Raw genomic sequence first — 18,717 nt, 5'->3', positions numbered from 1 at the left:
TGAATAGGTCACTCCAGGATGACACACAAGTTTTTAATGTTAGGAGAAGATTTACCAACATATACCTTCTGCCAGAATCCATTATCCCTGAAACATGTTTTATTAGACTGTACTGGTCTTAACCCCGTGAGAAACCTTTTTTATTCAGTCAGCACTCCGGAAGAAATTTTTAACAAAGTCAAACCGAACGCAATTTTAGAGTTTTTAGGAAAAATAGATTTTAAAAACCTTTTATAGAATTCCTTACACATTTCTCGCCATGGAAATAACACATAGAGCTGGCATGGCATTAAAAACAAACAAACAAACAAACTGTTGTCCAATGTCTGTGTTTCTTTGCCAACTCTAACCTTTTCTTTTTGTTTTTCTGTTTAAGGCCTGCCCCCCTGAGTCTTCTTTACTGTTGTACATGAAACTGGTGTTGAGCAGGTAGAATTCAATGAAGCTGTCAGCTGAGGACATGTGAGGCGTCTATTTCTCAAACTAGAGACTCTGATGTACTTATCCTCTTGTTTAGTTGAACATCTGGCCTTCCACATCTCTTTCTGTCCTTGTTTGAGCCAGTTGTCCTTTGTCTTTGAAGACTGTAGCGTACACCTTTGTATGAAATCTTCAGTTTTTTGGCAATTTCAAGCATTGTATAGCCTTCATTCCTCAAAACAATGATTAACTGATGAGTTTCTAGAGAAAGCCGTTTCTTTTTTTTGCCATTTTTGACCTAATATTGACCTTAAGACATGCCAGTCTATTGCATACTGTGGCAACTCAAAAACAAACACAAAGACAATGTTAAGTTTCATTTAACAAACCAAATAGCTTTCAACTGTGTTTGATATAATGGCAAGTGATTTTCTAGTACCAAATTAGCAATTTAGCACGATTACTCAAGGATAAGGTGTTGGAGTGATGGCTGCTAGACATGGGGCCTGTCTAGATTTGATCAAAAATTACTTTTTTCAAATAGTGATGGTGCTGTTTTTTACATCAGTAATGTCCTGACTATACTTTGTGATCAGTTGAATGCCACTTTGGTGAATTAAAGTACCAATTTCCTTCCGAAACAGCAAAATCCATACATTATTCCATTATTCCAAGACAATTGCAACACTCCAAAAAAGCTGAGACTGGGCAATTTGGGCTAATAACAATCTGATGAGTTAAAATAACATGGTGATGTGAAACGGGAGATGTTAAACAGTTGAGGCAATCGTGTTAGTGTATAAGGAGCCTCCAAATAAAACCTAGTTCTTCAAGAGCAAGGATGGGTCGAGGCTTGCCAATTTGCCAACAGATGCGTCAGCAAATAATCTAGCGCTTTGAGAACAAATCTGAAGGATTTTGGGCAGTTCACCCTCTATAGTGCACAATGTAGTTAAAAGATTCAAGGAATCCAGTCAAAACTTAAGAGCATAAAAGGGCAAGGCCAAAAACCACTACCGAATGCGCGTGATCTCTGATCCCTCAGACCTCTTTAAAACTGTCATTCGTCTGTAATGTATATCAGAATATGGGCTCGGGAATACTTTGGTAAACCTTTGTCAGTCAACATCATTCACCGCTGCATCCACAGATGAAAGTTAATGCTTTACTATGCAAAGCAGAAGCCATACATCAACACTGTCCATTAGACTTCACTGGCCATTGTCTCATCTGAGATGGAAAGTAGAACAGTGGAATCATGTTTTGTGCTCTAACGAGTCCACATTCAAATAGTTTTTGGAATAAACAGCCATCTTGTTCTCTGGGCCAAAGATGAAAAGGAAAATCCAAGCTGTTATAAGCACCAGGTCAAAAAGCCAGTGTCTGTCATGGTATGGGTAACTCACATGTCTGTGAGGGCACAATTAATGCAGAAAGAAATGCACTAATTTTGGAGCAACATATACTGTCATCCCGATGCCATCTTTTCAGGGACATCCCTGCATTTTCTAACAGGACAACACCAAACCACATACTGCCCGATTACAAGTGTATAGCTGCATAAGCAGAGAGCGTGGGTGCTGTATTGGCCTGCCTGCTGTCCTGACCTGTCTCCAATTGGGAATGTGTGGCACATTATGTAGTGCAAATACGACAATGAAGGCCCTGTACAATTGCGCAGCTGAAGACTTGCATAATGGATGAATGAGGGAAAACTCTGCTTGCTAAACTTAAACTTGTCCTCAGTGCCCAAATGCTTAATAATTTTTATAAGAAGAAATGGTGATGCTACACAGTAGTAAACATTCGACTGTCCCACTTTTTTGGAGCATGTTGCAATCATCTGATTTGAAATTTGTGTGTACATATATATATTACATTCACAAGGTATAACATCAAATAATGTGTTGTAGTCACAAATCACTCCTTTTTGTTTTTATTAGCATTTACCATACTTTCCCAACTTTCAGAATTGGGGTTGTATTTCAGTTATTAAAACATGATATTAATTCTATTTACCAAATCTTTTAACTTTTCACAAAATTATGTCCATACTATGGAGTCATAACATAAGGGGAAAAACAATTGGGAATTGCAAAAAACATTAACCGATACAGAAACAATCATTTAATATTTTCCACAGTTTTCAGAGAGAATTCAGGATTTTATAAAAACAAAAATACACTTTTACTCTTTTAGTAGTTGTCACTCATTCAAATAGCCAGCAATGTTTCAGCAGACCTAAATATAAATCCACAATACACTTGTTTTTTTTTTTTTGGCCCAGAATTCAAATAGAAATGTAATTTCAACTAATTCCCTTATACACAAATGAAAATGCAATCTAAAGAAAACAACCAACCAATAAAACAATCAAATTGTCAGAGATATGCATTTTTAAAGTGATCCTTGAGTCAAAAACAGATCCGTAAAAGTGACAAAATTGCAACACTAAAAGAGTTTGACAAACAAATGTAAATTCTGAAGAAACGGAAGGTTTAAATCTAAAGAAGGTTTCACAGCGTGTGTGAGTCAAGTTCAGAGTACAGTGTGTTTTGTCTCCATTGGCCTTCACTACCATAATGTAGCGACGTCATCAGAGCTCATCATGGTGGACCGGATCACTACTGGGCTGAATAAAAACCCCTTCCATTACCTTCCAGTAGTTATGCTGGTTGGGTGAGGGCATTCCATGGACCTCATGCTGGCCTCTGATTGGATGACCATACTGCTCTCCAGTAACACTGAGGAAAACCTCAGTGCCAGTGTGTTTAAATCGTACCGCATCATCGCGTTCCCAGTATGTTCCACTGCACTGAACTGTCCATACATCTAAATCATCTCCTTCTCCATTTTCACCAAATGCACTCACTTCCTGAAAAATACAGAACAGGTCTATTTATAATACCCTGAGTGCTGCTGTGAAGATATTGTGTTAATATACTTTGAATCAAACATATAGTGATGTATGCGGTCATGAAATCAGAGACACTGCCACTGATAAAATCTGATCACAAGTGGCCACAGGATACACATTTGAGACGCTAATACCAGGTTTAACTGGTAATGTGTCTCAAGTAACCACTTGAGATGGACAAAAAAAAAAAAAAAAAAAAAAAACCTAAGATGGATGTTAATACCAGGAGTAAACAGAGCCACATTGTGACGTGTCTGTGTTAGAATTATCTTTGTATTTGAAAAAGAGACCAGAAGGTGTTATTGTGGAAAACTCTATTTATATATTCATGAGTTTCTCTTAGGAAGAGAGAGAGAAAAAACAATGTATGAGGGACAATGTATGTGGAAAACCTACCTGGTGGTTAGACAGGGGGGAGGTAAAGTGATGCGAGTGTAGGTTGCGGCCTGTCTTCATGTGTGTGATTCGGATGGTCTGCCCACATCGAATGGGAACCCCACGCTGACAAAAGCCTTCCGGTTTCCCGCGGATACGCCAGTAGCTGTTGGCATCATCGGCTGAATCTACACCTGTTACTGATTGCTGGCCACTACCTGCAAGGTTGGGTTACAAAGTTTATTTATATTACACATATAAACCAATGTTAATTTGAATAGAGGACCCCGTGGTATATCCCCAAAATTTTAAACACCATGGATCAATATTTACGGAGTTACTTATTATTTCATCTTTGATTCTGGAGCATAACTACAGGTAAAAATATAAATAAATAAATAAATAAATAAAAATTACATTAGAAAGGTGACAGTGTCATGATTTTATTTTTACAAAGAGATAGGTAGGTATTTTTCTAAAACCAGTTTACTTTAGCACTCCTTGTTACATTATATGCTTATGGCGTAAGTCCAAAAATGTGAAAAAACTAGAGGTAGACCGATATAGCAGATAGTTGCTTTTAGGAACTATCATTTATTGGCAAAATGTATACCAATAGTTTCTGATTTGTTTTCATACCTCATCAGTAAGCCTCATCTGGTGAAATATGTAGTATATTGGAGGCAGACCGTTATATCGGTCTTTTATTTTTACCGATTAATCGGTGCCGATAATTGCTTTTTGGAACTATCGTTATTGCAAAAATCTACGCCGATAGATGTCGATTTATTTTTTACATTTAGAATTGTAACAGCAAAGTCCCATTATTTTAAATTAAGAGTCCCTAGAGTATTTCAAGTATTTCATCTTTCTTTTTTTTTTTTTTTTAAATAGTTAAAAGTCTAGTGTTATGTACCAAATCTTATTTTTTCTGGATATTATAGGGATTTTTGGTTGCACAATAAATTGCTTTTGGGATTTTATTAATTTTAGATTCTTGTAACTTTAATCTCTGTGCCCTTCATAGTATGGAAAGACAAAAATTTGTTTCTACCTTTTCCACTGCCTTAGTTATCAGTATCGGCAAAATCAACTATTGGTCGACCTCTAATATATATCTATAACTTTGTATTGTAAACTCAATGTCTGTTCATATCATAGTTAGGGAAGACTAAGAAATGTTTTATCATTCTATAATTCGATTTAGAAAAAACCCCAGATTAATCGCCTTTTCAACACCTTAGTTATCGGTATCAGCAAAATCCACTTCTGATTGACCTCTAGAAAAAATGCAGTGCCTCTAACTCCAGAAGTATTAAAAATATCCTACTGTGATTTAAGATTTCCTTTTGATATCTTCTTATTTAAGAAATATGGGGCTCACTGTGTCTCCACGCTTACATTATTAAATTTTACCCATTTCCAGTGGTCGAAAACCAAACTGAGAATTCATTTTGACCCCCATCTACAAAATAATGGATTACTCATTAAATATTGATCCATGGCATTTAATATTTTTGCTTTTATCATCATTTATATTTATATTTCTTCAGAAGAAAATATTAAAATTACAATTTCAGCCAGGGAAATTTCAGAAATGTTATTGATTTTACATGGAATAACCCATGTATTTATTAGCACAGATTCACTAGGTAGATTCTGACATTTACGCTTACAAAAAAAAAAAACCTGTGGCAATACAGGTGCATTGAGTGTATCAGACTCCATGTACCCTGGTACTGTGATCCATACACCATGGTACTGAATAATTAACATGTCCATGCATCATTGTATTAATACAGCACTTCAAAGAATATCCTTGTATTACCATATAGTGTCAAAAAAAAAAAAATAAATAAAAAAAAATAATAGGTACTTTTTTTGTTAGTGCACCTGTCATCATAGCTACGTCTATTCATTATAACGAGGACCATAAGAACCACATATCGGAATCATTAAAATCAGTGCAGGCTGAAAGAAGGGGGATAGCAGGCAAAATGATAAATAGGCATATAGACAAGTTACTAATTGTTAATATTCTTAGTCACTGGCTTCCTGGTTAATGTGCATGCACCAGCTGGAATAACACTAATCCCAACAGGCAGAGTCGATACTATGAGTTTAACACCAGTAGAGAAGACTAAATTGTTTGTTGCAACACAAGCATCTTCCGAGCGCTACGTTGGCTAAATTGGTAAAGTCTGATTACATTTATTGTCCAAACCGGTTGTACCTGATCCGTATTTGACATCATGCGAGTGTAGTCTGACGTTGTGCCGTGTGTTCAGCAGTTTCACCAGAGATCCACATGTAACGTAGCTGGAGTCCAAATCCCGACCACCGCAATGGACAAACATAAAACATAATAAAAAGAAATCCAGAAAGACAGAGATAATTCTTAATTGACCCATTATTACAGCTAGTATCTATCTACATCACAGAAAGACAGATGCGGAGAGTCCCATTCAAACGCTGACACGCTCTCTAACCAATCGCATTATGACAAGTCCGAAAACAAGGAAGTGATCCGCGTGCACACACGGAAATCAGCGATTGGTCGAGGATGTTGTGACATCACACGAGGATCCAAATATACGATATATACGACATATATATGACTACTACACAATGAAAGTGAATGGGGCCAATTTTTGAAGAGTTTAAACACAGAAATGAGAAGCTTATAATATTATAAAAATACTTTCATTAATTTTTCTGTTAAAACTCGTGTATTATTTGAGCTGTAAAGTTGTTTAAATTGTAATTTTGTACAGTTTTAGTTTTGTTTTGACATTACATCGTCATGGTAACGAAGTTGCAAAATTGGTTATAACTTTACACCGAAAAGGTTAGTAAGCGATTTTATCACACTAAAACAGAGATTATTCAGCAGAGAACGATCACTTCTATTTAAACGAATGGGAGAAATAGGAACGCTCAACTAAGGAGCTCTGCGTGCCCAACGGTCAACGGATGTAGAAAGTAAGTCCCGCCTTACTGTTAAAAGAGCCAATCAACTTTTAGATACAGAGATAACCTGTCAATCAACTCTTGAACGCGCATGCGCAATAACTATACAAGCAGGGAAAATTGCGTTTTTTAACGTAATATGAGGCAAAGAATCAAAATTTATGAAGCAGTGTTGTCATTTTTTATTGCTGACTTGAAATATGTTCTTTGATCGTAATTTTGACAAACCGTGTTTGAGATTTTGGTCTTTCTCCATTCAAGTAGATAAGAGCTGCACTGGCATGACTGACGATAGCCTCCCTACAGCGTTCCAAAGATGGCCGACAGTGGACTGACTTGCTAGAAAGAATTTGACTAAAATCATGTTTACACACATATTGTTTATTTCTTGTGGTATACTTTTGAAAAAGTTAGTATGTTCAAAAACTGGCCCTCGTTCACTTCCTTTGTAAGTGTCTCACTGGAACCAAGATTTTTGCTTTTTTTTTTTTTTAAAGAAAAGGAGGGATGAGTCGAAATAAATTTTTGTAGTAGGCCTACTCAACATTATGCCAGAAATGCTGTGGATTGAGCTTAATTTGTACTGAACCCGGAACATTCCTTCAACAGTGATTTTCTTCTTCTTCTATGGGTTACTTCTGGGACACAACAGGTTGTGGGCTTTATCTGGATTATTTTATAAACTGTAGGCTAAATGAACATGGATCCTCAGTATTCATGAAGCAGTAGGTGAAAAATACCCAGATGACCAATTGCCTTTAGAATTGAGATCCTGAAGTGTGGATCGACACTTTATGATCCCATAATCCCTCTGGAGCTGATGAGATTTCACGCCACAAAAGTTGTTCTTTTTGCTTAAATGGTGCTTGTTTAACAAAACCAGAGTGGATTATTTCCACAGTTGTTCTTATGTCATATATTTGGGTAACGGATCAATACCCGCGTCCCCCGATGAAGGACGCTAAGTATGCATGCGTGTAGTATGAATAGATTTTAACACAACTTTAAATTTTAAGGCAGCACGAAAATGTACTTTTTTAAGTTAAAACAACAAGATTTTTTTTTTTTTTTTTTTTACAGTGTGGATTAGAAATGTTTCATGAATTATCATAAACCTGATGCTGGAGCTCTCTCTCTCTTTCTCTCTCTCTCTCTCTCTCTCTCTCTCTCTCTCTCTCTCTCTCTCTGTGACTTTTTCCATATTTCTTAATGAGGTTACGTGTCTTGGGAAAACATTCAAAGCCTTCACGTAAGCAAAGTCACACCTGCTGCCTAAAGTCTGTTTACAAGGATAACATTCATGAGAACAGCGAAATCCTGTCTCTCGTGAGTATAGCCTTTGCCTAAATGACAACATATTGTTTGACATTACTGTTTAATAATTGATGTCTGACTAAACAACTTCTATAAATACTCATATTCAATATCTGTCATCTCTGTATTTCCCCAAAACCTAATTTTCATCCTCCCATTTGCTTCCTAACACAAGATTTACTGCTTTGAAGGATGTATTTGACTGTTAGATGGTGAATGTTAAGTATTAAAATATGATATATATTTTGTCTGTGAAATAGGTCTAGGCTTCTTTTGAGTGTTTCCATGTGAAAATGTGTGAATTTTAAGCAGTGTTTGTTTCAGTAATAGTTATTTCCATCTCTGGCAAGAAGTTTATATTATTAAATTAATTGATATTCCATTTATGAGGCCTCAGTTTTTCCAAAACAAATAATCAACAAATAATCTTTTAATCAAATACATTATTTAAATGTTTTATAAAACTCACTTATTGGCTAGTGAAGCCACACAATAGCTTTGTGTGATGAATGAACTGAAATGTAAATAGTTATTCACTGAATATCTTGGCCTTCGCTATAACTCTCAAATCAAATATGACACCATTAGATCGCATCATGACGTCAAACTTCATTGATTCTCGCAGTCGCCATTCACTTTCATGATGTGGGAAAATTATATACAGGTGCATCTCAATAAATTAGAATGTCGTGGAAAAGTTCATTTATTTCAGTAATTCAACTCAAATTGTGAAACTCGTGTATTAAATAAATTCAATGCACACAGACTGAAGTAGTTGAAGTCTTTGGTTCTTTTAATTGTGATGATTTTGGCTCACATTTAACAAAAACCCACCAATTCACTATCTCAAAAAATTAGAATACATCATAAGACCAATAAAAAAAACATTTTTAGTGAATTGTTGGCTTTCTGGAAAGTATGTTCATTTACTGTATATGTACTCAATACTTGGTAGGGGCTCCTTTTGCTTTAATTACTGCCTCAATTCAGCGTGGCATGGAGGTGATCAGTTTGTGGCACTGCTGAGGTGGTATGGAAGCCCAGGTTTCTTTGACAGTGGCCTTCAGCTCATCTGCATTTTTTGGTCTCTTGGTTCTCATTTTCCTCTTGACAATACCCCATAGATTCTCTATGGGGTTCAGGTCTGGTGAGTTTGCTGGCCAGTCAAGCACACCAACACCATGGTCATTTAACCAACTTTTGGTGCTTTTGGCAGTGTGGGCAGGTGCCAAATCCTGCTGGAAAATGAAATCAGCATCTTTAAAAAGCTGGTCAGCAGAAGGAAGCATGAAGTGCTCCAAAATTTCTTGGTAAACGGGTGCAGTGACTTTGGTTTTCAAAAAACACAATGGACCAACACCAGCAGATGACATTGCACCCCAAATCATCACAGACTGTGGAAACTTAACACTGGACTTCAAGCAACTTGGGTTATGAGCTTCTCCACCCTTCCTCCAGACTCTAGGACCTTGGTTTCCAAATGAAATACAAAACTTGCTCTCATCTGAAAAGAGGACTTTGGACCACTGGGCAACAGTCCAGTTCTTCTTCTCCTTAGCCCAGGTAAGACGCCTCTGACGTTGTCTGTGGTTCAGGAGTGGCTTAACAAGAGGAATACGACAACTGTAGCCAAATTCCTTGACACGTCTGTGTGTGGTGGCTCTTGATGCCTTGACCCCAGCCTCAGTCCATTCCTTGTGAAGTTCACCCAAATTCTTGAATCGATTTTGCTTGACAATCCTCATAAGGCTGCGGTTCTCTCGGTTGGTTGTGCATCTTTTTCTTCCACACTTTTCCCTTCCACTCAACTTTCTGTTAACATGCTTGGATACAGCACTCTGTGAACAGCCAGCTTCTTTGGCAATGAATGTTTGTGGCTTACGCTCCTTGTGAAGGGTGTCAATGATTGTCTTCTGGACAACTGTCAGATCAGCAGATTGTGTAGCCTAGGGAACCAAACTGAGAGACCATTTTGAAGGCTCAGGAAACCTTTGCAGGTGTTTTGAGTTGATTAGCTGATTGGCATGTCACCATATTCTAATTTTTTGAGATAGTGAATTGGTGGGTTTTAGTTAAATGTGAGCCAAAATCATCACAATTAAAAGAACCAAAGACTTAAACTACTTCAGTCTGTGTGTATTGAATTTATTTAATACACGAGTTTCACAATTTGAGTTGAATTACTGAAATAAATGAACTTTTCCACAACATTCTAATTTACTGAGATGCACCTGTACAAGTCATATAGGCTGACATGAGGGTGATAAAATGAGGACATAATTTTCCATTTTTGGGTGACCTACCCCTTTAAAACTGAAAATACGCAAATGATTGTAGCCAGAGATTCTTTTATACTTTTATACCAACCTCTGCCGTTCTGCCATAGGAGAGAGTGTAACGGTCAACTAGCGTGTTTTGACAGTAAATCACCATTTGCGGATACCATACAAATGAATGGGGAGAGCCGTAAACCTACACCTACCTGTAGCAAAATAGTCCGTGACTTCTCTATCGAAATGAACTTCACACTAAGTTCTAACTCTTAAAGGACTGTTTACTATGTTGACTATTAGAGGACAAGATGTAAATTTAAGTTATGAGCTGTTTCCTCACAAAAATCAGTTTATTCAGTGCAATGAAGCATCTCCTCCATTAACATCCATTCAAAAAGAATGGCCTCTGGTCTCCTCACCTGTGTACCGCTGCATTGCGCTTTGTTTTGCTAACCTTGAAGGCCCCTCTTGTTTTATGGGTTCTTGCTTTTTTATTCACACAATGAGCTTTAGAATATGCATTCACACCAGAGCCCTTCTACCAACTGTAGCATATGTGGTGAAATGAAGTTATTTGCCTCTACCCTCAAGGCTGTTTGATGCCACGCCCCTTTGGCATTTACTTATTATTGAGCCACATTTAGTGGGGGTATAAAGGCATCACCAGGTCAGCTAGGCAGTGCATCACTTGTTCAGCTGATTGGTGTTTCCTGGTTTCTGCTGCTTTGCGTTAGAGCTGGTGTCTGCTCGGGTGTGTTTGCTGTGCCGCATAGTGCGGCTGAACGTTATTTCCGGGTTTCTGCTGCTCTACGTCAGAGGTATGTGTTTGTTTTGCATTATTTTTGTTTTCTGCTATTATTTGCATTTTGGATAGACTGAGTTTCTGGTATCCCAATGGATTAAACTCCTTGCTGTGGTGCCACTAACCATTGGAGTTTTGATATCCTCAGGTTTGAGTTTTTCTTTGGTATTCTAAGTTGATTTTGTTTTTTTGTAATGGGTGCCAATTATAAGATCCTGCGTTTTATTTTCCAATTTGATTTCTCTTCTGTGATCATCGGTTTTGGTGAATTTGGTTTTGATTTCTTTTTTTGTCTTTATAGGAGCTGGGGGCCCGGAGTGGGCAGGCTAGTTGTCCCTATGTGGTGGTGTTTCTCCTTGCACTGAGTGCTGTGTGCCTATCTTTGCAGTGAATCTCACTGGAGTGTGTGATCTGGTGCACGTGTGGGTATTTATTATTGCGGGCATTATTAAAGCCCTGTATCTAGCCTGCCTTGCTACGGGTAAGCCCCAGCTCAGAGTTATTTTGTCAATTTGTGTCTTGATGTTATTACAGCAGCTTGGTGCTGTTTGCCTTTTTATTGGCACTTTATTCCTGTTACACCACATTGAATGCCCTTTTCCTCTGTGTTTTTAATCTATTTATTGTGACTGAATAAAGACATATTTTTGGTATAAACATATCCACGTCTCATTGTCTATGTGAGAGAAATTGAACCTATGTGCCCTTATTGGGTATTTCCCTGGGTAATTAGACCGGGGTGGCGTAGTCGCTACTTGCTGTAGAGGTAAACCTCCTTAGAGGTGTATCATCTGAGAACTCTTTATTTTTGAACCCTCTTGATCCGCTCGCTTCGCCACACATACAAGGTTAGCAACAAACAAGGTGGTATACTGGCGAGGAAACCAGAGACCTTTTTTCTTTATTTATTTTTTAATGGATGTCAATGGAGGAGATTCTTCAGTGTGCTGAATAAACTGCTTTTTTTGAGGAAACAGCTCATTACTTAAATTTACTACCTATCCTCTAATCTTCAATATGTTTTACACTACACAATCCTTTTGAAATGAACTATGCGTGGAGTATACTATGATAAAATTGCTGTTTTATAAGACACGGACAATTTTGTGACAGGTAGTTGTCAGTTTATGGCTCTCCCCATTCATCTGTGTGGTATCCGCAAATGGTGACTTACTGTCATTACACACTAGTTGACAGTAACGTTCTCTACAATAGATATGTTGGCCCTGTCCCAATACCCACACTTGCGGTCTTGGCCACTTGAGTGCGCATGCATGCGACAGGAAGCAAGTGTTCAAAATTGTCCCATGTCTAAAACATGCCAAAGCTCAGTGCACTTAACCCACACTAAATCCACACTAGTGCGAAAATCACTTCGGAGCGGTCTTTCAGGCTAAGCGTATCCCAGAGTTCATCATGATCAGGAGCCACAGCCCGTGTACCCGAGCGATCAGTGTATTTTCACCATGATGACATCAAGGGAAGCTTTTCGATATACAAGTTATTTATTATAATCAGACATATACTTATTTTAGTATGAATTAATATATTCAACATTATATAACATGTTTGGGATGACTTAATAGCAGCATCATAATTACAAAATATATGTGTATATTTATATACCTCTTTGTTATCCTTCTCGCCCAGCAATCACCTTATTTTGTTTGTTCTTGCCTAATACCGCTGGTCATTTTGGTCATTTATCAGCCAGTGTGGCATACAATATACGGTCTAGTAAATGTTAGTAAAAATGTATCAACTGCTACCACGGGTTCTTCCTCATCTTTATGTATTTAAAAATATGTTTTAATGCTTTTTATTTGTTGTATGAAACCACATACTGATAAGCTGTGTAAAGCAGTCTTTGGTCATCTTATATACATGACAAGCCAAATCATATAATTTAAATGGTTTGAATTAATAGCTATTAATGGATCACACAGATTTATAGAATAAGGTTTTTATTTTTTTAATTTAAGTTTTATGCAGTGTATTGAGAAACAAAGTGGAAAGAAATTGCTTATTTCATATTTTACAGCAGTTAGGGATGATGCAGTTTTACAGTTAAACATTTTTTAATGTGCATTGGTTAATGCGCATATTTCTTTTTTCTGTTTGTTTGGTTCTGGGGGAAGTTCGGGGTTTGATTGTTGCACTAATGTTGGAATGTGGTCTTTATAATTTTGTTTTTGACACAATCTATTTTTTCTTATTTGTCAAAATGTCAAGTGTTAATGAGCGGATTGTCTCTCTCTACTTGGAATGTGAATGGGTTGGGGCACCCCATAAAAAGAAGGTAGGTTATTTCTCTTAAGCGTAAGAAATATGACAGTGTTTCTTCAAGAAACGCATATTTCCCCGCAGGAAGCTGAAAAATGTGGGAGATATGGGGTGGACATGTTTTCTTTAGTGCTGGCTCAAGTAGGAGCAGGGGAGTCATTACACTGATAAGTAATCATCTACAATTCAAATGTCTCAAACAGATTAAAGATAAATTAAGAAAAGTCATTTTTGTTTTAGCAGAAATTCAGGGGCAAAGTCCTATTTTGGCTAATATTTATGCACCTAACGTTGATAATCAGGGCTTTTTTTTATAGATCTTGAAGGGATGTTGCTGTAACAATGTGCTGATGCTGGCAATGACGATGAAGTGAAGAACCCAAGTGCAATTTTATTAACAAAAGTGAAATCCAAAAACCCTAACTACAAACGTGAAACAAACATGAACTTGATTTGACATAAACCTGGCTTGACATAAACTTGACATAACGTTACCAAACACAATACCTGACAAAGGACAATGGAAAACATGAGGTCTTAAATACATGGACAAAGGGTAAAACAATGACGAGGGAACCAATGGACACAGAAGGCGTGGCTTGGAATGGCATGGCATGTGGCCTGATGAGACAGGGCGTGGGGCATGGGACCAGGGCAGAGTCAATGGAAGGTGGGGCCCTGAGAGGCTCAAGGGGTGGAGCTGTGGAAGGTGGGGCTGAGAGAGACTTGAAGGGTGACACCAGGGAACTTGGTACCCAGAGAGTAGCCGAAGACTCGAAGACCAGGGTGGAGCCGGAGGCAGGGAGGACCAAGGCACCACTGGAGGCTTGGAGGAGCAAGGCGGAGCTGGGGGATCAGAAGACTGAGGTGTAGCCAGTGGGGCTGAGGACCAAGGTAGAGCCGTAGGATGGAGGTCCCCGGAGGAGCTGACTGATCAGAGGGAGGAGGTGCAGCCAGAGGATCGGAGAGCCAAGGCGGAGCCAGGTGACCAACAGACCAAGGAGGAGCTGGAGGGACGAGGGACCCTGGTAAAGCCAACAGGCTGAAGGACTGCAGTGGAGCTGAGGGAAAGTAGAGCCGAGGTGATGTCAAGGGATCGACAGGCCAAGGCGGAGTCCAGGGCCCGGAGGGTCCAGGCGGGGTCGGAGGGTCGAAAGTTCTCCTTGCCTGATCATGAGGAAGCATCCATAGGGTGGGTACAAGGGCGGGAACCATCTCCAGGTCCAACTGCTCAGATGTGGCCATGACATGGCGTGGAGCAGACGCAGGCATGGCTGTGACGTGGCATGGAGCAGGCCCAGGTGTGGCTGTGACATGGCATGGAGCAGGCTCAGGATCCGGGGCAAATGATGGCGCTAGCTCAGTGACCATGTTGAGGAACTCTGGCTTGGCGGCAATGACGTGAAAGTCTGGCTTGGCGGCCATGACGTGGGACTCCGGCTCGGCATCCGCCTCCCCCACAGTGAACGTAGAACCAGTAATCTGCAGGGCAAGGTCGATATACTGAACCAGATTGAGGGAACTGTGACTGCCAGACATCAAAAAGGAAATTGGCTAACATAATCCAAAACGGAAACAGTCTTTGAGGACGACCTCATTAAAGTCCACACGGCAGGCCAGAGCGCAGAAGTCCTCCACATTTAGGGGACGATTCCCCTGACGTAGGCATAGGAGTTGGATTGCTGGGTTCATGTTTAGGTCAGGTATTCTGTAACATTGCGCTGGTGCTGGCAATGACAAGAGATGACAGTGAAGTGAAGAACCCAAGTGCAATTTTATTAACAAAAGTGAAATCCAAAAACCCTAACTACAAACATGAAACATAAACTTGAACTTGACTAGACTTGACTTAAATTGACATAAACTTGACATAACATAAACTTGACTTGACATATAATATAACATAACATAACATAACATAACATAACATAACATAACATAACATAACATAACATAACAACCTTACCAAACACAATACCTGACGAAGGACAATGGAAAACATGAGGGCTTAAATACATGGACAAGGGGTAAAACAATGACGAGGGAACCAATGAACAGACAGAACTGATAACAAGATAACAAGACAATAACCCAATGAAAACAAGACACATGAACATGGAGGGAAACATGAAATCACATGACATGAAACAGGAACAGAAATTTCAAAATAAAAGACATGAAAAACATGAATCAACAAAATACACATGACAGTTGCAAGCCGCTGGCACTCCTCATGATATAATATTGGGAGGAGTCTTTAATCTTTTGATGGACCTTGATCATAGTGAAGCAAAAGTGTGCAAGCCCCCTAGAGCAACATTGACACTTCACAGTATGTGTAAAAATCTTGGTCTTACAGATATTTGGAGACTTTTGAACCCATCTGGTAGGGACTATACATTTTTTTCATCAGTCCATAAGATTTATTATAGAATAGATTTCTTTAATATCTAAGTCCCTCATTTCATCTGTTGTTGATTGCTCAATTGGAAACATTTTAGTCTCAGATCACGCCCTGGTGAGTTTAGAGGTGTTGCCACATCTGGAGAAAGGGAAATCATATAGTTGGCACTGTAAAGTATCCCTTTTGAAAAATCCTGAATTCCAACAAATGTTAAAGGCTGAAATAAAGGTTTATTTGGAGACCAGCTGGTCCTCAGTATCCTCTGTGGGCGTGGTTTGGGGAAATCCAAAGCACGAGAACTCGTGGAGTTGGAAAGAAATATTAAAAGTGCAGAGGAAAAGCTGAAGCATCGAATGTCTTCTGATGGCCTCAGAGAATTGACCCGATTGAAATATAGATATAATACTATTTTGTTATGGAAGGGGGAGTTTTGGTTATTCAGGGCAAGACAGTCATACTTTGAGTCGGGGGACAAGGCAGGAAAGCTTCTGACTAGATATATAAAACAGAGAGAGTCTTTTTCTACCATTCCCTCAGTGAAATCTGCTGGTGGTGTAATATTTACCTCAGCCATTGATATTAATAATGCTTTTAAAGAATTCTATCTTGATCTCTATAGTTCAATGTCTTCATCTACTGATGAGGATATTAGAAACTTCCTAACCTGACGGCTGAGCAAAAAAAATTCTCTTGATTCTGAGATAAGCATGGAGGAGCTTGGCGAGGTAATTAAGGCCTGCCTACAGGCAAGGCTCCGGGGCCAGGTGGCTTTGCCACTAAGTTTTTTTAGATCTTATGCTACAGAACTGGCTCCACTTTTGATAGACGTTTACACGGAATCATTAAAGAATGGAAACTTCCGCCAACCATGACGCAAGCCCGAATCAGTCTAATTCTAAAAAAGAAGAATGATCCAAGTGAGTGTAAGAGTTACCGTCCAATTTCCCTGATCCAGCTAGACGTTAAAATATTGTCAGAAATTTTGGCTAACCGATTAAGTAAAGTTATGACATCTCTTATACACATCTCACTTAAAGATGAAAAGGCATTTGATATGGTACAATGGGATTATTTTTTTAAGATTTTGGAAATGTACAGGTTCGTGAATACTTTTATTGGTTGGATTAAGTTACTGTATAGACACCCGGTAGTGCTGGTACAAACGAATGGATTAATTTCAGATTATTTTACCCTGGATTGGGGCACCCGGCAGGGTCGCCCTCTTTCCCCATTATTGTTCTGTCTTGCCCTGGAACCATTAGCAGCCGCGATAAGAAAGAAGGAGGATTTTCCAGGGGCGGTGGCAGGAGGTGTGGCGCACAAGCTTTTGCTTTACGCAGATAATATTTTATTATTTGTCTCCGACCCTACTAGAGCTATGCCTTGCCTCCACAGAATTATTAATTACTTTTCTAAGTTCTCGGGATACAGAGTTAATTGGTCTAAATCCGAAGCTTTGGCTCTGACAGCGTACTGCCCAGTAATGGCTTTTCAGCCGGGCACCTTCCAGTGGCCCAAACAGGGCATTAAGTGTTTGGGTTTTTTATTCCCGGCAATTTTGAGTGATTTAGAATTAATTTTGACCCTTTAATAAAAAGGTTTTTGAGCGATGTGGGCAGGTGGGATTCATTACATTTATCTATGATTGGGAAGGTTAATGTTATTAAAATGAATTGTATTCCCCTCCCTGGTTTTCTATTGTACAGGAAGTTCTTGCCCCTATTTCACCATAGCAAAGCCTTTCTATCAAACTAATCGGAGAAGTTAAGTTACACCCCATTATCTCACATTTGCACTCGGTATGGACAAAAGTGTCCAGAGTGTTTAATTCAGACATTTATTTAAATGTTGCCTCAAGCATATGGCTGAACCCAAAATTATGTATTAATAAGTCCCTTTTCTGCTGGTCAGAGTGGATTGTGAGGGAGGCTAATACACTCGGTGACCTATATGAGAGTAGAGTAGAGTAGAGTGTTGAGATCCTTTGAAAATTTGGTTCAATATTTTGGGATTCCCAGATCTCAGTTCTTTAGGTATTTACAGCTGCGCCACCTGCCCTGTACTGTTTTTGGGAATAGCATACACCCCCCTAAAGCGGCAGATACTCTGGGAGTGGTGATTACTGCTTTTGGAAAAGGTCATGAGGCATCAGTGTATTACTCCCTGCTAATTCAGAGTCTGGGGGACGGAGCTTCAACTTCTCTCAAGAGATTATGGAAGAAAGATTTAAACTTGGTATTGGAGGAGGGAGTGTGGGCTAGAATTCTAAAAAATGTCAAGTCTGAGAGATGCAAGGGTCCGTCTGATGCAATTCAAGATTTTACATAGATTCTATTGGACCCCCTCTAGATTATATAGGCTTGGTCTTAAGACACACCCACCTGCTGGCGATGCCAATCAGAAGATGGAGACACAACCCATGATTTTTGGTGGTGTGTTAAGATCCAAGAATTTTGGTTGAAGGTTCAGAGTTTTATGTGTGATGTATTGGGCACTCAAATTTCATTGTCATTATTTTTGGCGATGGGGCGGTCATCAATATAGGGGATAAACACATAAAAAATTGGATCCTGACCAGTGTTATGATCGGCAGACAGATTGTTTTAAGGAGATGGAAGTCGGCTGGAGTGCCCTCGTTTCGGGAGTGGTGCACAGAGATGGGGAGGGTGACGGCTTTCGAGGTGGTGTCATGTAGAAGGCTGAGGATCTGGGATTAGTTTAATGGGAAATGGGGCAGCTTTTTGGCATTTTTGGGGGGCTCAGGGAGGAGTAGTGGAGAGAGAAGCATAGTTTTAAATGTGTGTGACCTCGTAAAGATGATTTATATATTTTTTTTTTAACAAGGAGCTTGGTTTAAATGTTTTTCCATCTTTGTTATCTTCTAAAATGACGGACATCATTTGGAATTATATGTCAATATTTTAAAAAATAGGCAAGTGACAGAGAATTAGTTTAATGC

The 18,717-nt window shown here is 39.0% G+C and overlaps 1 protein-coding gene across 1 annotated transcript; it reads right to left on the bottom strand.

Annotated features, from left to right (window-relative positions):
- Nucleotides 1-694: 694 nt before the first annotated feature.
- LOC127439686 (stromal cell-derived factor 2-like protein 1) lies at nt 695-6,267 on the bottom strand. The gene is made up of 3 exons (XM_051695935.1): nt 5,946-6,267; nt 3,734-3,930; nt 695-3,295 (listed from the first exon to the last, which is right to left on the bottom strand). Exons 1-3 carry the CDS (start codon nt 6,121-6,123, stop codon nt 3,017-3,019), a joined length of 654 nt encoding a protein of 217 aa, XP_051551895.1. The 5' UTR covers nt 6,124-6,267; the 3' UTR covers nt 695-3,016.
- Between the last annotated feature and the right edge of the window lie 12,450 nt (nt 6,268-18,717).

Source organism: Myxocyprinus asiaticus, chromosome 4 (assembly GCF_019703515.2).
Source record: "Myxocyprinus asiaticus isolate MX2 ecotype Aquarium Trade chromosome 4, UBuf_Myxa_2, whole genome shotgun sequence".
Lineage (NCBI taxonomy): Eukaryota > Metazoa > Chordata > Actinopteri > Cypriniformes > Catostomidae > Myxocyprinus > Myxocyprinus asiaticus.
This window is presented reverse-complemented; position numbering and strand designations above follow the sequence as displayed.